Source organism: Monodelphis domestica, chromosome 1 (assembly GCF_027887165.1).
Source record: "Monodelphis domestica isolate mMonDom1 chromosome 1, mMonDom1.pri, whole genome shotgun sequence".
Lineage (NCBI taxonomy): Eukaryota > Metazoa > Chordata > Mammalia > Didelphimorphia > Didelphidae > Monodelphis > Monodelphis domestica.
Genome location: NC_077227.1, coordinates 530,588,530 through 530,612,377, shown reverse-complemented (window position 1 = coordinate 530,612,377; position 23,848 = coordinate 530,588,530). Strand labels below are relative to the sequence as shown.

Below are 23,848 nucleotides of genomic sequence, written 5' to 3'. Positions count from 1 at the left end.
TGTTTTTAATTTATATTTTTAGTTAACAAAAATCAATATTATTTTGTCCATCACCACCATTAAAAAGAAATCTTATAACAAATATGTAGTCTGGTAAAATAAATTTTCATATTATATGCCACTTCTTTATATGCAAGTAGTCATTGTTGGCATGGTCTAGCCTTATTATACCTAGTATGCATCTTTTGTTTTCATTTTAATTATAGATAGCATTTATATAAAACTTTAATATTTACCAAGGATTTTACATTCATTATTTTATTTGCTCCTTACAAGAACTCTGAAAATTAAATAGTGACTTTGTCCTCATTTTCAGTTGAAGAAACAGCTTGAAAGAAGGTAAGTGATTTGCCCAAGATCACAAGATTAGTGTGAGACAAGATTTGAAATTGGCTCTCTGTGACTCTTAAGTTTAGCACTTTGCCTACTGTGACACCTAGAGGATATTAAGTTCCTCTGTATGTTGGTTCTCATGAAATGCTTATTGGTGAAGTGAAGTAATGTTTATTACCAACATATTTTCATGGTAACAGTTTTTAAAAAATCATTAACCTGGTTTTTTCCCTTGGAATATAATGTATTGATGGATTTTGAAATATAAATCATCACAACTACTTAAGATCAACCGGCAAAAAATGTTTTGCACATGTTGTTATTCAAACATAATGGAAATATTAAAGGTTAACTGATGAGGGGGGAAATGAGTTTTGATTCATTTGAAGAATGTTAACCCACTCATATTGAAAAATTATGCTTGGTTTTGACTTAATAATTAAGTTGTTTTTACCTATAATATAGGTTGGGTCAATTGTTCTGCTTGTCTCCCTTTTTGATGGTAGAAGTTAACTTATGTGATTCTGATAACAAAAATTTTTCTGCTCAGAAGAATTTGAAGATAGAATATTTTCATGATTTTTCCTACTCAAACAGAAAGCAGTTTCATTGACTGTATATTAATTATCATTTGACTTTGTTATTTTAAAATAAACTTCCTTTATAAGTTTTTTAGATTTTTGTATATTTTAATCTGTGTCCAGCAGTTCTAGTGTAAAGAGTATCATTCTTAAAAATCCTTACTAATCAAACTTAACTAAATAAAATTATATGGTTGAAAATTCTATTTGATTCTTATAGCTAAATTATATTCTTTGCATTTTATTTACTTTATGTAGACTTCAGTTTCACTTGTTTTTGAAATAAATTCTTTTTTTCCCTTTCAGAATTTCATTTTTTCTTTGAATTTTTAAAATCTGAATTTAACACCAACTAAACACTTATTTTTATAGTGAAATAAAAATAGGTTTATACATTTCCTTTTGAAATTTCATGCATTTAAAAAATCAATCCTTTTTCTGTTTCTAATGTTAAAAAGGTTTGCTTTCTATAATTAAAGTGTTACTTCTATTTTGCTTTTTACTATGGAGATGACCCTAGGTTCTTGTAGGTTTTGTCTGGGGAACACAAACTGGCAGATTTTGCCAAACTTGAAAAAGCTTCAGAAAACTGACTAGGCAGATGCACCACTAGAAGCAAAACATGGTGCAAGGGATTGTAATCTTTCACGTGGGGAGCACTCAAACTGTTAAAATTACAGATCTTAAGGATATTTAAATAAACAAATTTCTGTAATTTTTCTTCCAAGGCACAATTCTTTGTATCATTAATGAAATAAAAGCCTTTAATCATTTGTTGATATATCACAGTCATAGAATAATTCATTGTTAAAATAAAAGATTTATCTTAATCTATAAGATCTTATAAAGTCATATTCATATTTTGAGAAATGAACATTATGGGGATTACATGGCATTATGTATCTTGGAAAAGGAAGAGTTATGGTTTTTTCATGACTAGTTTGCTAAGAAGTAATAAAGGCCTCCATTTAGTATTGTTCTTTTAAAAATTTCAGCTGGCTAAATTTTCCTTCTTTATTAAAAAAAGATGTAATATTACCCTAGAAATTAATTTGAGCATCATTTTCTAAGAACACTTGTGTTAAGTGTTTTACTTAATATGTTCAGGTTTTTAAAAACAAAAGTGGTAAGAGGAAGAATACGACCATTCAGACAAAACTGTTTTGGGGGTTCAATATTTTATTGAAAAAAGTTGTTTTTCATTTGTTTTACTCTGTTTAGAAAAGGAAGACCAGTGTCTCATGCCTGAAGCCTGGAATGTGGACCAGGGAGTAATAACCAAACTCAAGGAGCAATACAAAAAGGAGAGAAAGGGGAAAAAGGCGGTGAAGAGTAAGTGGAAAACATTGTATCTTCAAACCATAAATCTTCCTATTTCATGCCCTTAAATTTTTATTTCAATGTTTTCCTAAAATTACTTACTCTTTTACTTTGCTATTCCTGACCTCTGTCCTATTTGCCTATTCTCAGAGGTTGAAATTTAATGCCATTTGCTTGTGAAAGTAATAAATCATTGATCTTGAAATCATAGTACTTCTAGCCTATAGATCAAAATAAGTAAAGCCCATACAAGTGCTAAGCATACTACATATTAATTATATGGGGATGTACAGATATTCAGAAGTTCAGCATAACATTTAAAATTACATTAAAAAATTTAAAACTTCAGTGATGAAAATCTGTAGGTATTATTATTTTCTTTGGTTATGATTTTACTTCTGGCAGACTCTCTGTCCTCTTAGGATAAGAGACCAAATTAATTTCTACCCCTGAGTTTTCTTTGCATTCATATCACACAATTCATTCGTCATCACCATTATGTGCTATGCAGGGCACAAAGTGCAAAATAAGACACTAACATTTTTTTCTAATTCAATACTATTGGCCATTTATATTTTTAATAATATTTTCAGATGGCTTTATATGTTTTGAGGTGTGTCAACTCAAAAATAGAATTAAGAATGAGATTTATGGCCCTATGCATCATATATCTATGTTTGTAATAAAACGCAGATCCATTATGGCCTTGCTCACAAAGAAGTAGCAAATTGTTGGAACTAGCTATCTAAAACTGAAACAAAGGCTAAAAAATACTAAATTTTTTTCTAAGAAAAGAGACCTTATTTCCTTTAAGGTTCATGCTTTGAGACACTTTGTGAGACTGTAAGCTCAGAATCTAGCTAGTGGCAAAACTTTTTAAAGTTGAAAAATGTGCTTTATCTTTCTTTACTTGGTATAATGAAATTCATTCTTCTTAAAGACCTGTTGCTTCTAGTATGTTATAGTTTTCTTATAAGGTTTTAGCTGCTTGGAAATGTTATACATTTACTACCCTTCATTTAACATTATCTGAACTTAGTTGTAGCATATTCAGTGAAAAGAAATATGCATTGTGACCAATTTTTATACGGATAAAGTATAAATGGAACACAATTAAAAAATATCATCCATTGTTGCTTTCTCAAGGCAAGTTACTGCATGGTCAGTTTAGAGATTAATAAGAGGTGAAAATCACATCTACTAAATTTAAAAAAAATTTAGCCAGATACCTAGTATAAAAAAGATAACATTCTAAGTAAGTTTAACTATGTACCTATTTGTTTTTTACAGTATTAAAGAAAAATGATTTTATATGTAGTATAAAGAGAGATGATTGGGAGAAATTAATTTATGTGGTGAAAGAGCATTTTTATGTTCATAAATGAAAATATGAGACACTAAAGATTCTAAAACTTTCCTAATTTTTAAAATATAGGATTTAATCAAATTTACATACTTTATTAGATAGTTTTTCTACCAGAAATTAGTGTTTTAAAATGTGAAATTCCCTTTTGCAATGTTTTATATTTAGTTAGGAACCATATCTATTTCTCTATGCTTATCTTAATAAAATTTTAGTTTATTTAACATAAAGGTAGAGCTATAATTGGAACCTAGTGCTTGATGTTGGAAACTGCACTATTTGACTAGAAGTGTTACTAAATGTGATATATCATTTCTCTTCTTTTAGGTGGGGATTATAATCACTCATATACATCATGGACTAGTTCTTTAATGAATTTCAGCCTGATGCAGTATAAGTTTTCTCTGGGCTAGAAATTTTATATCATTTATTAGACAGAGCTCTCTGAAAGCACTAATTATCTTGTTTGCCAATTTGTATTCTTTTGATTAATGATTAATCAAAACTGAAAGGAAATGTCTGGGGAAAACAAAAAACTCAATGGAGTTTCATTTAACGAGAAACACTCATTTTAAAAATACAATAAATACTTTTGAACTATGCTCTTATTTATCAGAAATTTGGTGTTTTAAATTGAAATCCAATAGAAACATTTCCAGTCAAATTGTGTACCAAAATTATATTGTCTTGAAATGTAGTTTTAGGGATTAGTTTAAGTTGCTTGAAAATAGTTGTATTCATTGCTGGTATAGGAAAAACCATAATGGACTATGGGTAAGATATTTTCCCATTCTTAATTAAACTTATAACAGGAAAAACTACCGAAGATCTGTTTCAGCCTCTATCCTATATAAAACAGTCAAAACAGGGATGTGGGAGAATGATGGATCAAAGCCCAGGTAAGTGTCCAGCAGGGCATGAGACTTCACCTGTGTACTATAGCTTCAGGATGTAAGCCAGTAAAATCAGTTGATTTTTTTAAAAAATAGATACTATTGTTAGTAGTAAATTAGTAAAAATTAGCCCAACAAAGAATCTGTCACATATAGTTGCAGTTTAAAAGTATTATTTATAAATGTTTTCTAACTCTTCAGTAAAAGGAATTTCATATTGCTTTTAGTGGTATAAGTTGGATCTCCATTTTGTTACATTTATGTAAAAGTAATATCAAGCATCTTCTTATAAAAAACATATATTCAAAATGAGATTATGTTTCAAGAAATTGATTTCATTTCAGAAAGTTGTATTTTTTAGGAATAAGTTCTGCTTGTTAGTTTACTTATACTAGTGTTATTGCCAAAGGTATAAGCCCAAGTTGGTAAATACCTTTCATGTGATCAGTCCTTGGGTCCTCTTTTAATGTATTTCTTAACTGTACTTCTGTTTTGGTTTTTCTTGGCTAGGGCCCAACAGGTCAAAATTACAAGATATGCTTGCTAACTTGAGAGATGTTGATGAACTTCCTTCCCTGCAACCATCCTTGGGATCACCTTCTAGACCAAGCAGTTCAAGGCTTAGTGAACATGAAATTAACAGAACAGATGAAGGCAAGTATTTAAGGCACTGAGTAAGAGAAAAAGGATCTGGCTGAAGTTTCTTCAGATCCCTCTAGATTCAGTTATTCAGACAGAGCTTGATAAAGCAAAAGGAAATTTCTACTGTAGAAATTATCTGCTGTATTATGACATTGTAGAATCAAAATTATTTCTTTTCAAACTTAGTGAATGGGTTAAATAAAAATCTATGTAGTACTGAAGTTTAGTAATGTATAATCTACTTATTGAACTATATATCTAAAATCGGAAGGGACCATAGAGGTCATCCAATTTGGCTTCATTTTATAGACAAGGATGTTGAGTCTTACATGGACGTGCCCAAAGTCACATGGTTTGATATCATTCAAATCCAGGTCTTCTTTTTCCAGAATCTAGTAGCAAGTAGTCCTCTATTTGAAAAAGAATAAACATTCACTACTTCAAGTTTTCAAAATGTTATCTAAATCTACTTGTAAAACCCAGTAGAATTGTGTATTGGCTATGGGAAGGGGTGAGGACAGGGGAGGGAAAGAATATGATTCTTGTAAGCAAGGAAGAATGTTCTAAATTGACTAATTAAATAAAATTTTTAAAAAAAATGTTGTCTAAATACAAAAATCATCATTTAATTCTTCTTTACAATATCTTAGCTCTACAAAACCCTCAGTGCTAATTGTTAAATACTTTCTGAATAATAGGAAAATTGAGATTTACATAATGCTTAATAATTGGTTGAATTTGAGACATTTAATTGCTAATGATCAAAATACAGTATTTAAAATAAAATATTTCTATTTTAAGTATCATTTTAAAATTCACATTTTCAGGGGGCAGCTGGGTGGCTCAGTGGATTGAGAATGAGGCCTAGAGATAGGATGTCCTGGGTTCAAACCAGCCCTCAGACTCTTCCTAGCTGTGTGACCCTGGGCAAGTCACTTGACCCCCATTGCCCAGCCCATACCACTCTTCTGCCTTGGACCCTAGTATTCATTCTAAGATGGAAGATAAGGTTTTTTTTTAAAAAAAGAGAAATAAAATAAAATTCACATTTTCACATTCCATTTAATTTCGAAATAGTTTAAAGCTGATATTGACACAAGATATTATCTTCTAATGCATTCCTTATTTTTTCAAATTTCAGAAGAAAGTATCTTTGAATTTAGCTGTAGCTAATTATTTGCAGTTTGTATAGAGATTGTAATTAACTGCTTTGATTAAATTAATCTGGGAAATTTCTGGATCTTTGATTGAATTTCAAGTTTGGCTAAATACATAAGATATTTATGGCCTGGTAGAATAAAAGGATTATATCGATAACCAAAGATCTTGGTATAGTACTTGAAATAAATTTTATTCTAGTAATTCAAAAAGTATTTATTCAGTTCCTACTTTGTACAAGACTCTGGAGTTACAAAGAAAGGCAAAAATAGTCCCTACCCTCAGGGAGCTCAAATTCTAAAGAGGAAACATCTAAATATGTACATATTAGATAGATGTATAGATAACATAAATTAGAGATAATCTCCACATTAAGACAGATTGAAAAAGGTTTCTTGTAAGAAATGGAATTTTAGCTGAAAACTAAGGAAGCAGAAAGGCAGAGTTAAAGAGGGAGACTATTACAAACACTGGGGATAGCCAGTGAAGATGGAAAGTTGGGAGATGAATCGTCTTGTTTAAGCATTAGCAAGGAGACCAGTGTTGCTAAATCATAGTAGGGGGATAAGGTGTGTGAAGCCTGGAAAGCTAGGAAGGACCAGGTAAAAGCCAAACAAAGGATTTTATATTTCATCTTGGAGGTAATAGGGAGCCACAATTTATTAAAAGGGGTGAGAAATGACATAGACTTGTGCTTTAAGGAAGATCTGCTTTGGCTGATGAGTGGAGCACTGCCCACTCCCTCCTTCCCTCATCCCATCCCCAACTCTCCTTGTTTGTGTAGGGCTCCAGTAGTGTATGCAATTTATGTGAATTAATCATTCCCTCCTTTTTTTCTCTCTAGTCTTTGTTTTTCATGCTTTTCCTCCTTACTTTTAAAATCATTAAAACATTACCAAAATACTCTTGGCCCTTTTTCTTATTCAATTCTTTTTGGTTCTGTCTGGGATGAAGGTGGGAATCATTTGTTTCTTCCTCTTCCTATTATAATATAGATATTTTACTATTTTGGCATTCAGTTGATCAAATGTTAAACTTTTTATGTTTTTCTCGATTCTGGGGTTTACATTTCACAGTCTCTGTTTGGCTTTGAACTTTTCATCTTAGAAATTCTATTTCACTAAATATCCATTTCTATTAACTTGTACTGGGTCAGTTATTCTTGGTTGTAAGCCTAGACCTGAAGCCTTATTCTTTTTCCCAAGCATCTCTCTTTTATACTTGCAACTGCCAAATCCTGCCCTGAATGGGCAGTTTGCAGTCTTAATTTCTTGAAATATGCTATCCAGATTTCTTTTTTTAATTATAACTTTAAGGTAGTCCAAAGATTTTTAGATTTTTTTCTCCCTCTTCTTTTTTCCCGGTCAGTTTTTAATATGAAATATCTCATATTTTCTTCAATATGTGACAAGGAAATCACTTTAAAAGACTGATATATATTAATTTAAGGTCGCCAAGGAATTCAGCTATGTAATTCCTAAATGAAACTCAAGTCAGCAGTCAACCTTTTATGGAGTTTTTAATTACAAACAGGAGGAAGAAAGGTATTAGAGAGAGAGAGAGAGAGAGAGAGAGAGAGAGAGAGAGAGAGAGAGAGAGAGAGAGAGAAGGGGAGAGAAGGGAATAGGGCTTAAATACCCCCTCTGTTTAGGCTGGGCCAAAAGGCCCAAGCCCTTAGATAGCTGAGGCAAAGAAAAGAGATCAGTCCCTATCACTCACGTGACCAAAATGGAGAAACAGTCTCAGGGGCCTCCACCTCCAGCTTCCTTCAGAGCAAGCTTCTCAGAGCACCACCTCTCAGAGCCAAACCTCTCCAACCAACCATCCCTAGTCCTCAGACCCCGCTATCTTTAAGGAAACCATCCAAGTTCCCTCCCCTCAGTTCTCACATCTACCAATCACTGTCCATGTATTCCCTGTGCCAATGGTGGCTCTAGCTTAACCCAGAACCGCCCAGAGGTCTGTGGCTTTGCACGTGTCTGTTGAAGGTCATATTCTCAATAATTAAATCTTGATCCTTTGCTGCAGCCCTTCCTAAATCCTGTTAGGACTGAGTGGGGTGGAACTGATGAAGTCTGAATGCAGAGCAAGATACCACTTATTTAATTCATGAGTTTTTTCTTGTATGTGGGATATTTATCTTCTTTTACAACATGATGAATCTAGAAATAGGTATTGCATGGCAGCACATGTATAACCTATATCAGATTACTTGATATCTCAGGGTGAGAGAGAATACAGATAAAAATATTAGAAAATGAATGTCAAAAATTTCTCTGTGTAATTGGAGAAAAAAATACAATTCATTATTATTGGAGGGGAAAAAAAGACCAGAGTTCAAATCCTCAGATACCTTTCTCAGCCTTCGTTTTCTCAACTGTAAAAAGAGGAAGGTGAACTCAGTGGTCTTTTTCAGCTCTAAATTTATGCTCCTATAAAGGTGAGAACAAATCACAGACAGGGACAGCTTTGAAAGCTACATGTTGAGTTTATTATATATTCTATTTAAAAAGAAAATTTAGCACTATAATAGACTCAGGTTTTTTTGTGCAAACCTTTTTTTGTTCTACTCTGCCTGTAGAAGTGCTCATTTTATTGTATGTTAAGTTCAGAATAAATAAAAAATTTAAAAAATCCTCCCTCAAAGAAAGGGATTGATTGGACAAAGAAGTGATCAAAGAACCATAATGAAGATTTCAAAGCAGGGACTGAAAAAAATGCTATGATATTATAAGATAGGACTTGGACTTGCTGATTTATATATATATTTGGCATTAGAAACTCCCAGTGAGGAACTTCTTCCCCAGTGTAGGTTGGCACTTTCTTTTTAAGTTACAATCTTAGCTATCTGGATCATAGAATGACTCAGTTGACCATCACATAGTCAGTATGTCAGATACAGGACTCAACCTTGAGTTTTCCTATCTGTGTCCACTTCTCTATCCCCTATGCCACTTTCCTTCTCATTCTGATAATTAATATGTTGAAATTAATTTGATTGTAAGTAGCTGCCTTGCAAATTGACTTTTGATAGATAATATTGAATTTCTAGTAATATACTTAATTTTAAAAATATAAAGGATTAAAATAACATTGGTAGAGATTCTAGAGGTTTGCTGCAAACGAGGTCTGAAGGCAACAACGCTACTAGTGAATTGTGCTTAATATTGCTAGAATCTAGAGATATTTAAATAAAAAGTAAATACTAGTTCTTATAATTTGTTTGATTTTTTTAAAAAAGATTAAGAGAGTCATTGCAGGATTTATTTTTCTAAACAGCTGAAGAATACGTGAAATGCTATTTATAGATAAGCAATTAAGTCTTTGGAGTTTTCTCACTGCTACATTTGGGTTAAATAAAGTATCTGAATAAAATAAGCAAATTATCAATCTCATTACAGAATATTTCTTGTACTGGCAGAGACTTAATTTTATTTTTTTATTTCTCCCTCCTCTCTTTTTCCTGTTACAGTGGAAGCATTAACATTCCCTCCTACATCAGGAAAGTCATTTATCATGGGAGCAGACGAAGCCCTCGAAAATGAACTTGGTCTTGGTGAACTGGCAGGCCTTACTGTTGCCAATGAGGCTGATTCACTGACTTATGATGTAAGTAGTAGCAGTATGGTGTTTGTGCCAGTGTAGAAATTATAAAATTGAATTAGTAGAAAAGTATGTCTTTATGAAGGTCAGAAAACACATTGTGGTGAGGGAATGGGAATCATTTGGATGGTTGACTGAAATCCATGTCAAACCAATATGAGAGTGTGATTGAATCATAGCAGCAGTAGCACTTCAATCCTAACTTGAATCTTTGCTCATCTCCCTTTTTCTAGTCTTTTATTTTCCCAAACCATTACACATCTTACTACAAATATAATCTTACTAAGGTATAGGTCTTACCATTTTATTCTGATAAATTTTGAGTGACTCCCTATTGTCGCTAGAGTAAAATGTAAACAACTTAACTAGGCATTTAATATGCACCACAATCTAGAAAAAGGATTTAATCTATTTTTTCCAGTTTATTCCATATTATTCCTCTTTTACTGAAATAGCCGAGATGACCTCTTAGCCATTCTCCAAACTCACGAGACTTTCTTCCTGCATCCTCCATACATTCTCATGAGTCATCTTCATTTCCTGGAATGAACTTTTTCATCATGCCTTAGACTTTTAGAATATCCTTATTTTTATCAAGGCCTTAACTTATTTTCCCAGTGTTTTCTCTCCTGAAACTACTTTGCATTCATTTATCTATGAATGTGTTCTATTCCCCTAATAGAATATAAGAACCTTGTAAGTATGGTCCATTTTAATTTTTTTTTATATCTTTAATACTGTGCACACAGCAGACATGGTGGCTGACTTTTAAATTGTTCAAGAACACTCCCTTGTTTATCTATCCCAGCTTTTATCCTTCCTTGATAACTTCTCTCTTTTCCTTTCTTCCCTTTTAGAACTCTTCTGCTTATAAAAATAAATGGGAAACTGTAAGAACTAATATAGCAATGGATTTGTTTATTGATTATAAACTGATTTTAGATTCTCTGCTTGCTGTGCTAACAAAGTATCTTCAGTTTATATCATCAAAGTGAAGCTCATAAACGATCTTCTCTTCAGGGCCAGGTGCAAGGACGCTAAAGCAACTCTGATTATAAAAAAATATAATATTTATTGTAATATAAGGATAAGAAGGATTTCTAACTCTAAGGGATTCTAACTCCACCCAAATAAATCTCCCAGGTTCTTCAAGGAACCGCTTTTCCTGTGTCCACCGGCTCCACTAATCCTTCCTAAACCAAATTTTCCCTATTCTCCAATAAACTAACACTCTTATAATTCTTAACTTTTTTTTGAAGTTATAAAAGTAACAAAGGCTAGCTGGTTGAGTCTCAATAAGAATCAAGTTAGGACTCTGAGAAAGAGAAACTCCTAACTCTCTCTGAGTAACAGCTACACCCAGAAAGAGTAACTATCACAGGAAAACCATTAAACTGTCAACACTCTGTCTTATATCTGGTTCAAACTCCAATTCTTTCTCAAGCCAACTTCTCTACTTCTTATCTCTAAACTAATATAAGAAGACCTAATTTCTAATATCAGCCTTATATGCTCAGAATAAAACAGAAATGACTGCTCCTGATCAGACTTGTTACATTGAGTTCAAGGAGTAGCTTGTCTTGAATCAACCCAGATATCGTTTAAATAGGATTGTTTTTCATCAAAAACAATGTTAAGCCACTTAGGAGGCTTCATATATTTCATTCATTTAGATTAAAACTCAGGAGGTCTGCAAAAAAAGAAGATGTATGTAGGTGTTGAAGGCAGTTGTTGTTTATACAAGTATAGAACCGTGTTCAGCTTTCAGTCCATGTGCACTCATTAAAGGGATACTATGCCACCAAAGTTAAGAGATTGCAAGCCATCACTCATGTTTCTCAAAATACCTTCCTTCCTCCCTTTTCTCATTCAGAGAGAAATCTTTGATGCAAAGAATAAAAAAGAGGGGAAAAGAGTTGAGCAAAATTAACCTAATGCTAGAAAGAGTCTAACATTCTATTCCATACTCGTAGTCCTCCATTTCTACAATGAAAAGGAAAAGATGGCTATTTCTATCTCTTCTTGGGGACCAACTTTGTCATGTACCTGGCACAGAGCTACAATAAATGTTTATAAATACATATTAATCTTTTTTTTTAATGAACAATACTAGGTATCAGTTCTAAGACAGAAGAACATTAAGGACTAGGCAGTGAGGGTTAAATTACTTGCCCAAAGTCACATATCTAGGAAGTGTCTGAAGCCAGATATGAACCCAGGACCTTTTGTCTTTAGACCTGGCTCTCAATCTCCTGATCCGCCTCTCGGCCCCCATATTGTTCTCTTTGAGTGCACAGACATAGGGCAAGTATTTTTCCAAAATACGAAGACTAACTTAAAGGATTAACTGTCAATGCAGTTGTGAGTACAGGTAATATATTCTATTAATTTGATTCCCCTTCCCCTCACCCCTGCCCATGAATTACTAAATCTCTGGAGAGAGCCTTAGCAGACTCAGAGTCCAAACTAAAGACCAGATCTTTCTTTGATCTTCTCAGATATAAAAACAATTTATGTGACAACAATAGATAGTCACTAGTGTTTCCCAAGTTGGAAAAGGAAAATCACTTAGCTCCTTCAGGTTTTTTCCTCCTTTCCTTCTACCTTAAACGGTAAGGAGAGAGAAAAAAGATGTCACTTCATTCTAGCACTCCGAGAGAGCGTAAGTGCCAATTACCTGTCAGAGAATAACTGCCAACTCCCTCAGAGTAACAGCTACACCCAGAGAGAGTAACTGCCACTCCCTGAGACCAGCAGCCACAGGAAAACCATTAAAACCTCCCACACACACTGTCAACATTTGAAATTGACACTCTGTCTTATATCTGGTTCAAACTTCAATTTTTTCTCAAGCCAGCTTCTCTGTTTCTTTTCTCTAAACTAATATAACAAGATCCAATTTCTAATATCATCCTTATAATAGGGAATATTTTTTCCATTTGGTCTTTGTGGTATTATCTTCTAGGACAGGGGCATGTATCTTTGGGAAAACATATCTCCATGGATTGTGAGTCACTAGATATTAAAAGAGGGTTATTGAACAAAGTTATTTTTGTGGTTGTAGTTGTTAGGGAATCTTGAATCTTTTTAACATATATATGAAAGATACCATGCTAGAGAAAAATCTTTAAGGTTGCTTTTAGCTATGCCAGGTTAAACACTTTTTAAAATAGTTAACAAACAACAAATGCCTGATGATCTTATATTTTGTCTTTCAATCAGTTGTGAATATGACGATGTGGTCTTCCATACAAAAGCATTTGTGAAAACCTCTGTTTCTTTACATTTTCATCAAGGCTATTCTCTGTATTTGTCAATCTCAAAAATTTTATATACAAAGATAAGACATAAATAAGTAGCTATTGAGAGGTTCCTGATCAATTTTGGGGGGTGGAAGAATGGCAATGGAAATTACTTCAGTTAATTTTTTCCTCTTTAGGTACTTATTTTATAAATTATTCTCAATGCTTTCTTTAATATGTTGCCTTTAAATGAACCTTTTATCTGTATATTTGATCTGGTACAGTTTTCAACCCATTTTTGTTTTTATTAGTGTCATTTCCATTTTCTCGTAACTTATAAGTGACTGAGTTGTGGTAATAAAAAATAAAAATTTTACTATAGTTGATAATAAAAATGCATAGCTAAAAAAATTCTGGCATATTTGTACCTCCTTCTTTGTCTTATGTTATTTAATATTTAAATTCCTTGGGGAGATCTGGCTTATTTGGATTTTAATCCTAGGATTCTGCTAACTTTTTTTTCCTCCACTAGTTTTATGTTTTTATACTATTCATTATCTTTTGTGTTCTCTTCTATAATTAAAGAAGTAATTGATGTCTTTTGGTTTTATATCAATCATGTTTCTCAAGATATCTTGCTTTCCTCCTTTTTTCCCTTCAGAGACAGACCTCTTTTAAAATTAAAAAAGAGGGAAAAAAGTTGAGCAAAATTAATCGTGCCCCAAAGAGTCTAGCATTCTGTGTAGTGCTCCATGCTCTTCTCTATAAAGAAAAGGGGACAGTAGCTTCTTATGTCACTTCTTTGGGAACCAGCCTCGTCATTAAAATTTTCTAGCATTTCATTTTTTATTATTTTTTGTTGTTCTCTCCATTTACATTGTAGTCCTGTTTGTTATTTTCCTAATTGTGCTTATTTTACATTGCACCAATTCAGATGTATTACCATGCTTCTTTGTATTTGTTATGTTTATTATTTCTTTTGGTGAAGTAGATTCCATTACATTCATGTTTCACAATTTGTTTATCCATTATCTAAGTATTGTACATTTATTGTGCTTTCAAGATTTTTTGATTTTATTTTTATTTTTTAGTGGTGCAACATTGGCAGCTAGAAATGTAGTTGATAAGAGTTGTAGGCCTGGAATCTGGAAAACCTGAATTCAAGTTTGACTTCAGGCAGTTGCTAGATGTGTAATACTGAGCCAGTCACTTAACCTCGGTCTGCCTCAGTTTCTTCAACTCTAAAATGGGGATAGTAACATTTCCCAACTTACCTGATTATGATGAGGATTAAATGACATAATAATTGTTTAAAAATGAGCAGGTGCTATATAAATACATATTCAATTCCTTTTCCTTCCCCCTTTTTTCTACTACAAGAAGTGCTGTGATAAAATATACTTTACATTGTTTTTGAAAAAAATTCTCAATATTGCCACTGGTTATCTTATCTACAACTGTTTTCGAGGGTCCTAAGACTGCCTCTCTTATGTCTGTTGTTTTTGTCATGGCAATCACTTTATAGTGATTAAGTGAAGAAAAAGTGTTAGCCCATATCAATATAATTTCCTTTAAATATTCCCATTGGAGCCTAGATGGCAGAGAAGGCACAGATCTTCATCTGATCTCTACCAAATTACCTTCCAAAAAAACTATGATATGATGTGTTACATCAAATTCTGGAGCAGCAATACCCCTCACAAAGAAAAGGTGAAGTAATTTTCCAATATGAAACAATAGGGGTGAGAGGGAAGCATAGCATGCCAGGGCAGGCCCCACAGCAGCAATAGGCTTTGGGCACAGCTGAAGCAACAGTTTCTGTAGCTCTTGGCCACAGATGGCAAAGCAGTATGGGGCAGACAGTTGCTCAGAAGGAGATTACAGAGGTCCCATTGCTGGTTCTGGGTGCTAGACTCTTGTTGCATTGCCCATACTTAGAAGAAGGCCACAGTCTGGGGATGAGGTCTCAGGGTGAGAAGGAACACTAGCAAACACTTATAGGCCCCATTTCTCAAATACATAGAGAAATGAGTTGAATGCAAGTCATTCCCCAATTGATAGTCAAAGGATATGAACAGGCAGTTCTCAGGCTAATGAATTAAAAATTATTTATAGTCATGCAAAAAAAAAATGCTCGAAATCACTATTAATTAGAGAAATGTAAATTAAAATAATCTGAGGTACCACCCCATGGACCTATCAGATTGACTATATGACAAAAAAAGAACATGTCAAAATTTGGAGGGGAAGTGGGAAAATGGAGACACCAATGCCCTTTTGGGGGAGTTGTGAACTGAACTCAGCCTTTCTGAAAAGCATTTTGGATTTATGCCCAAAAGGCTTTAACAGTGCATACCCTTTAATCCAAAAATACCATTAATTACTAGGTTTGTATTCCAAAGAAATGAGAAACAACAATGGAAGACCTAAATACAAAAATATTTAAAGCAGCTCTTTTTGGGGGGGAGGCTAAACAGAAGAAAATAAGTTGGAAGGAAATGCACAGCTAGTAATTATTATGAATGAGATGTGATTCCCTATAAAATGGGAGCAGATAGAATGGATTAGAAATCAGAATATAGCATACTGTTTACTAGAAATTCTCTTGAAACACAGAGTTAAAATAATGAGGTAGAAAAGAATCCGTTATGGAGTAAAAATGGTAGGGATAGCAGTCATGATCTTAGGCAAAGCAAAAGCAAAAACATACCATATTATGTGTTAAGCAGGGAAACTACATCTTGCTAAAAGGAATCATAGACAACGATGTAATATCAGTATCAAATGTATTGCACCAAATGATATAGCATCTGTTTGTTTGCTCATATTTACCCCTTCTTTACTCCCTGTAGTTGTCTGTGCTCTTGCTCCTCTCATTTTTTTTTGTTTTTGTTTTGGGCTTTTCTGTCAGTCTTCCCTCTTGGAGTTTTGTCAGCAAGTCTTTCTGTTCCATCTGTGGAGGAAGGGTATTGGAGCTTTTGCTTCCCTGCCCTCTGGAACCTTTGATTGGATTAAAGTCCAGCAGTCTGGAGGAGGAGTGTTGGAGCTTGAGCTTCCCTGCTCTAAGAAGACCTTTGATGGGATTAAGTCTAGCTGCTTTGGGCTGGATGTGCCCTGAGGCTAAAACCTCCTAGAAGTGGGGGGAGCAATATGGAGGGTCTCCACTGCTGCAACTAGGCTGCTCATTCTGCACTCCTCTAACTTCTTCCCCACCACCTGTATTCGATGATCTGAGCCTGGCACAGCTTTGCCAGCAAGGTACTCCCTCCAGACCAGCGCCTTTGCCGGCCCAGAGGTTCCAGCTGCCTCTGGAGGCTTAGCACTCTAGGTGGGGGTGGGGGTGTGTCCTGGAATCTTCCTTCTCCCTTCCCCTTAAACCTGACTGTTCTCGAATTCTGGCTTTTGGGAGGCGTACCTTTTAAATTTAGTCCATCAGGAGGGTTACTTGACTGTCTTGTTGTTAGGTTTGATTTTCAGTCCCCTAGGAGCATTTAGTTTGCAATTGGTAAGGTAGGGTTTTCAGACCATCATCTGGACTCTACCCCATCCAGATTCTTAAATGAAAATTTAAATGAATTACAGAAAGAAAATAGTAAAAATATTCAAATGGGGAACCTCATCCTTCTCTTAGAGCTAGATAAAATCTTACTCTAAAATAAATAAAAAAGAAGTTAAGGAGATGAATAGAATCTTAGAAAAGCTATATAGGAGGGTTTTCTGAAGAAAACTGAAGAGGAATAGAAAGGTGTCTTCTCAGCTTACATGGCATTTACAAAAATTGCCTATGTATTAGAGCATAAAAACCTCACAACCAAATGTAGAAAAGCAGAACTATTAAATGCATCCTTTTTTAGATCAGAATGCACTATAAGGGCTATAAAACTGTGCATACCCTTTGACCTATCTGAATACTAAAGAGATCAAAGAAAAAGGAAAAGGAGCTCTTTGTACACATATTTTTGCAGCAGCTCTTTTAGTATTAGCAAAAAAATGGAAATTAAGGGTATGCCCATTATTGGGGAGTTGCTAAACAAGTTGTGGTATATGATTATGATGGAATACTATTATACTATAAGAAATGATGAGTTAGGATGATTTCAGGAAAACCTAGGAAGATATTAGGAAGAACCAGGAGAACAGTGTAAACAGGAATAGCAGTATTGTAAGGAAGATTGATTGTGAAAGATTTAACTGCTTGGATCAAGACAATGATCCAAGACAATTCCAAAGACCCGTGATGAAAAATGCTATCTACCTCCAGAGAGAGAACTGATGAACTCAGAATATAGGCTGAAGAATAATTTTTAAACTTTATTTTTTACGATTACCTTTTGTTTTTGTTTTCTTTTGCAACATGGCTAGTGTGGAAATGTGTTTGACCTGACCCTGAATACATAATGGAAATTGAAGTACTTGCCTTCTAAAGGATGGAGAGGATGGGAGGAGAAATGAGGAATTTGGAATTCAAATAAAAAAAATAATAATTGTTAACTTTTTTACATGTAATTAGGGAATATTTAGTGAAGTAGAAATTTTTTTTAAAATTGTACAATAAGTGCATATATATAATATTTTTCTTTCATACTAGCAACTGAATCATATTTTTTTCTTCTGGTTGTTTGACAGATAGCAAACAATAAAGATGCTTTGAGGAAGACTTGGAATCCCAAGTTTACATTAAGAAGTCACTTTGATGGAATTCGAGCACTGGCTTTCCATCCAGTTGAGCCAGTTTTGATAACAGCATCAGAAGATCATACGTTAAAAATGTGGAATTTGCAAAAAACAGCTCCAGCAAAAAAGTGAGAACATTCTATTTCATTTTTACTTGAACATATAAATCACCTGTTTTATGTTCTTTTGATAGCAGCATTGTAGTAGCATGGTGGAAAAGTAATGGGTAGTTGGGAAAGAAATCATTATTATCTCTTAAGGTAATGAAGTTTGAAGTTTAATTACCTGGATCATAGTCCTTTATTTGTTCTCTTCTTTCAGGTTATTCATTCACCCTTCTTTTGGTACTAGCCTCTTCATATTTGCTTCTACCATGCCTTTAAACATTCCACTTAAGATGTAGCCACTTATCCCCATTGCTATGATTATCTGATATTTACTCTGAAATGAAGCTGTGCATAATTGTGCCAGTTTCCTTACTGAGAGTTTTGATAAAAGAAAAAGTATAATTTCTACTCTTAAAAATATTGCTGGTGCTACTCACATTTTGTTGTCAGCCAAGCTTCAGAACTTTTAGGCACAGCACACCTATCAAATACTCTATAGACATTGACATAAAAGTTACAGTTGTAAGCCCAGAAATAAAAATAAAAACCCATGTTTGCAACAGTAGATTCACATTTACTAATTAGTTAAATATATTAATTGCTTTTCTCCCTCCTCCCTCAATTTCTGTGAATTAGTATAGAGTAGAACTATTTAAGAATATCTTGAATGAAGGCCACAAAAACACTTCAAAGAGAATATTCTCTCTGAAGCTTATTCAGCTTATTCTTCTCATAGGAAGAATTTACCTGTATCAGTTTGCTAAACATCCGGCACAATCATTGTCTTCCTTGGAATATTCTGCCTACTTTTTAAAAAGCATTGAATTAAGTACATTAAAAATCTCAGGGAAATACAAATTAAAATTCTTTGAAAAATTGTTTCTAAACACTTCAAATGACCTTTTTTTCTTTCAACAAGAGCCAGTCTGTCCTAACGATCTGTTGCATGCAGACAGATGTCAACAAATTGATTTAAAATGGGTTCTCCTCTTTAAAGACACTAAGATGATAGTATCAAAGAGGGCAAGGAAAACTTCACTGAAATCTGCTGTTGCTTGATTTTGTTTTTTATTTTGTTATTTATTTTGTAGGGAATGACTCTTAGCACCTTCAGTTGAATTGTTAAGATGCTAACCAAATTTATTTAGATTGTAATTTGATCCTCATCTATTCCACTTTATCAGAAAGCATTTATTTTTCCTTGAAGGGACAGGAATTGTGCCTTTGATTATTTCATTTGATTTTGAGTTATAATGAGGATTGGATAGCCAGGAGAGGCTTAGTCAGATATTCATGACTACTGATCAAAACATTTCAATCATAACCAGGAGAGATACATGGTTAAAAATAATATAACAATAATAACATTTATGTGCAAATGATAATGCCTTTTGTGTGTAGGTAAAATACTAGACGTAGCTAATAAGTGTCATCTAATGCTGCATTTGAACTCAAATTTCCTTCCTTCTACTATTGCTACCAACGGTATTTCAATCCTATGTGCTATGTACTGCAGATAAAAAGAGAAAAATGAAACTTTCTATCCTCAAGGAGCTTATAATTTATGCAGGGAGCATCTATTACATAATAAATAAAAATTACATAATAAAGAAACCAAACTTATATCTAGGCAGTGATTTATTTGGCAATGCATATAATGGCAAAACAAACCAGATCCAAGACACTCAGCAGTCAAAGACCAAGAAGCTAGTTTCTCACAGTTAATTTTATCGTTTGAAGGGGGTGAAAAGTAGGAAACACCAGATTATAGGAATTGAGAAAACTGGTTTCTTATTGGTAGAAGTGGGTTGGGAGACTCTGAGATGAGAGGCAGAGGGCTATTGTGACATTATTTAAATCAGGGGACAGTGGGGTGGGAAAGTATTTTTGTGAAACCTAAATCAACTGACTTATTTGGATTAAAACTTGGCTTCAAAAAACAATGGAGAAAAGCAAAATGGAGTCACTAATGTTAGTTTTTAAAAATGTAACATTCCTCCTTTTGATCAGAGGGTTTTCAACCCCCATTGTCACTTACTTAAATGTTTTGCCTAGCAGGGATTTCTGGTTAGATTGATAGCCTACCTTAAGGGGTAATGAAGAGTATGATGAGAAGCACAAAAGGTATGAACAGTCATACTCTAATATACCTCCTAAAGAGACAAACCCTATTAAATAGACCCTATTGGTAAATTAAGTCAGGGCAAACTACTTAAAAGACTCAGCATACATTAATTTGGGAGGGGAGATTTATATATCATAATTGTAATCAAGAAAACTCAGCAAACATAAACAACATGAAAAAAAGCTGAAGCAATACAGTCTAAGTCCCTGGAAGTATCTTCTCTTGGACATTCTGCAATAGGTCTCATTCTCAGGGCACCTCTGAAGAGGGCCTCTCTTGGTAGATCTGCTTCTCCGGTTCCAAGTCATTTGCAGGGAATCCTAGGTAGTTCTGCTATAATCTGACAGTAACAAGGCTCAGTACAATTTAGTGCCACTTCCTGAAACTGCTTTTTCAATAACTAGTTATTGTGGTGAAAACCAACAAAACGTGTGGTTCTGATCCTATTAGCAACAAGGTTATAATAAGAACATCCCATTAAGAACCCATTATACACCTGAAACTTCAGAGAATTTCAGTTTTTACATAATACTTAATATTTCCATCTCTACCTTAACTAAGTACCGGATTTGGCCACTGACATCCACAAGTTGAAGGAAGAGTTAAAAAAAAATCCATGAGGGTCTGACTGAGTATATCTTAGGATGTGGAATTGGCTACAAATTCAGGTTGAAAACACATTTTTCATACTTACATCCTAAACTAATAACTCAGAGATGTGATAGTGTTGATCTATTAATGAGTAGATATAGTATTGCAACAACAAAAACTTGTTCACGTCACCTAACCTAATTAGAGTAATTTGCTATGAAAGGAAAAGAGGGGACATGTTTAAATTGCTATCAAGACTATTCCCTCAAAGGTACAGACTGATCTGACATAAGCCACAACAGGGGAAAACACCCTTAGCTTTATTTAATTCTAGACCCAAGTTATAGTTAATAACTAATCATGCAGAAATGTCTCATGTTATTTACAGGGTACCATAACCAGACTCAAAATTAACCAGGTGGGAGAATTTCCTGTTCAGAAAGGACCTAACACAATGGGGACACTGAGTCAAGAGGCTCCCTCCTTATGTGGGGCCAAAGTCATTTCCTCAGTTTATCCCAGGGCTTCCCTTGGGTGGCACGTAGCATTTCTTTTGAATTGATAGATGACCGTAGGACTGTTCAGACAACCATACATGTAATTAAAACTCAGAATATTTTCAAATTATGCTCCTTGAGATTTTTCCCCACAAAATTTCGCTGATCACAGCTTAGGGCTAGGTTACTATTATTTTTCTCATGTAGTGACAACAATTAACAATTAGCACATAAGGACATCTTACTTATCATTCATTTATAATTTAAGAATAATCACATACTGGAGATTCACACATAGAGTAAATACATGATGTTGTTGTTCACTTGTTTCAGTTATGTCTGACTCTTCGAGACCCTATATGGGGTTTTCTGGGCAAAGATACTGGAGTGGTTTGCCATTTCCTTCTCAGCATGATAGTTGACTCAAAACCCCCAGAAAATTACTGGCTACTCTAAGTCTCCAATCTGTATTGCTTGTTCCTTAAGGCATAACTGAAATTTTTGACTCTAAGATCTGTTGTTACTAAGTTGGCTCAAAGATGTAATTGCAATACAGACTATTTTATTTATTAATACAATTTTATAAATTAGAGCCAAATTATCTATCAGATTAAAAATCACTCTTTATTATAATATAAACAAGCTAGAAAATTTCTCCACTTTGGCTAGTTGTGGTCCAATTTCTCAAAATTCAGTATGTTACCACATGTGGTCTGCAGAGTTGATAAGATTTTATGGCCTTGCCCAAGTATAAAGTCCCCTCATAGAAAAGGACAACTTAAGAGAGCTTTGCTATATATTTTTTCTTAAATGGCAGGTAGTTATTTTTATCCAGTTGCAGCAAAATATACCAAATTAAATATTCAACAGTTTTCAAACATTTTCAACAAAATGAAATCTCAATATATGTGACATTTAAATCTAAATTTTCCTAAGAGGTCACTGTCTTCAGGTAACCCATGTTCAAAAAATTCATGGTGATGGGGGCAGCTGGGTATCTCAGTGTATTGAGAGCCAGGCCTAGAGACAGGAGGTCCTAGGTTCAAATCTGACCTCAGACACTTCCTAGCTGTATGACCCTGGAAAAGTCACTTAACCCCCATTGCCTTTAAAAAAAATATTCATGGTGATACTTCCAGTTCCCCATAACTTTCTCATTATTTATTTTTGTTTTTTTCTTTTTAAAAAAACTAAGCAATACTATGTACTAATTCTAAGGCAAGAAAATGGTAACGACAATTGGGATTAAGCAACTTGTTTTTCAGTTGTAATTCAGGAAACATACACGAGCAAGATACTATCCTTATATAGTTCAGTGCTGCAAACATTTTTCATATCATAATGAGTAAGCAAATAAGGTTTCTCATATCCTTATCTCAATGGAATCAAACCTCCTTTCCAGAACTCCAAACCCCTTTAGATTCAGTGTAAATCGAGTATGACTTTCTTTAACTTTTCTTCCCATTTAACTCTCATTTCTATTTACTCAAACTTTCTTTCTTCCATTCTTTTTATATCTCTCCAGTGGACTTTGATTAAAGCTCTTCAAAATTTTTTCTTTTTTCCTCCCAGATTCTGATCTAAGTCCAGACTATGTATAGAACTAATTTTACCCCCCCCCCTTTTTTCTTAAAATTTAGCACATGTTTTTACTACACAAAACCAATTAATTGTAATAATGTTGTCTTTGGGGTTCTTAAAAACTTACAAACACACAGACTATTCCAATTCCAATTGTTTATTTAAACAATTAATTTCTGTTACATCACTCATAGAAGAAATACTGATAATATAAAACATGTTTCCAAATTTTAATTTACTTAAAAGTTGCTCCCTGATTTAAAACCAAGCTTCTGGAAAAGAGTTAATATAGACAGTTATTTATACTACAAACCTGTTTTTTTCCTTCAATTTGGAACTCCACTGATATTGTCTTTCTCTAATCAATGAAATCAACATTCCACCTTCCACTAAAAAAAAAAGTTACTCTCCAGAGAAAGAGTGGTATCTATCTCAGCACTGTTCCTAGAACTTTAATGTTCATAGTTTTATTCTTATTTTTTCTTAAAACAAATTCTACATAAGGGTACCTCAAAATTTACTAAAACATATTTCAGCATTTATAGAAACATTCAAACCACAGTTTGGAAATTTACAGCACAGAAAAGTCTATTATTTTTATAGTGCTATGAATTCTTGCAGACAAAGAAAGGACCAAGGTTTCTTTCTTATCTGTGTCTCTGCTCTGTCTCCCTAACTTGGCCAGAGTTGGGAAGCCAGAAAGAGACTTTTTTTCTGAAGACTTAGAAAAGTTACTCAAAAAGATGATGATTTTTTAAAATCTATACCTTCCTTATCACTTCTAAGACAGAAAAGTAGTAAGGGACAGGCAATTGGGATTAAGTGATTTTGCCCATAGTCACATAGTTAGGAAGTGTCTGAGACAAGGTTTGAACCCAGGACCTCTTGGCTTTAGGCTTAGTACTTTATCCACTGTGCTCCTTAGCTGCCCCTCAGCAAAATGTATTAAGTACTTAGATTTATTAAGCACTTACTATATGCTAAACACTATGCTAGCAATACAAAGAAAGACCAAAATTCAATACCTGTTCCCAAGGATATCACCTTCTAATGAGGGGAAGACAACGTACAGTTAGCTTTGTACATGTAAGAGATACCCAGATTATATGAGATAATTGCTTCACAAATCATGTAGAAG

At 33.8% G+C, this 23,848-nt stretch overlaps 1 protein-coding gene across 2 annotated transcripts in view; it reads left to right on the top strand.

Moving 5' to 3' along the window:
* STRN (striatin) overlaps positions 1-23,848 on the top strand; it is a 165,137-nt gene that overhangs the window by 117,468 nt on the left and 23,821 nt on the right. The window contains exons 8-12 of one of the 2 annotated variants that reach the window (XM_007476081.3): positions 2,136-2,246; positions 4,410-4,496; positions 5,001-5,144; positions 9,763-9,899; positions 17,762-17,937. In XM_007476081.3, the coding sequence (XP_007476143.1) occupies positions 2,136-2,246; positions 4,410-4,496; positions 5,001-5,144; positions 9,763-9,899; positions 17,762-17,937 (655 nt within the window). The remainder of the gene's footprint in view (positions 1-2,135; positions 2,247-4,409; positions 4,497-5,000; positions 5,145-9,762; positions 9,900-17,761; positions 17,938-23,848) is intronic. The other variant, XM_001371682.3, reaches the window with a different exon arrangement.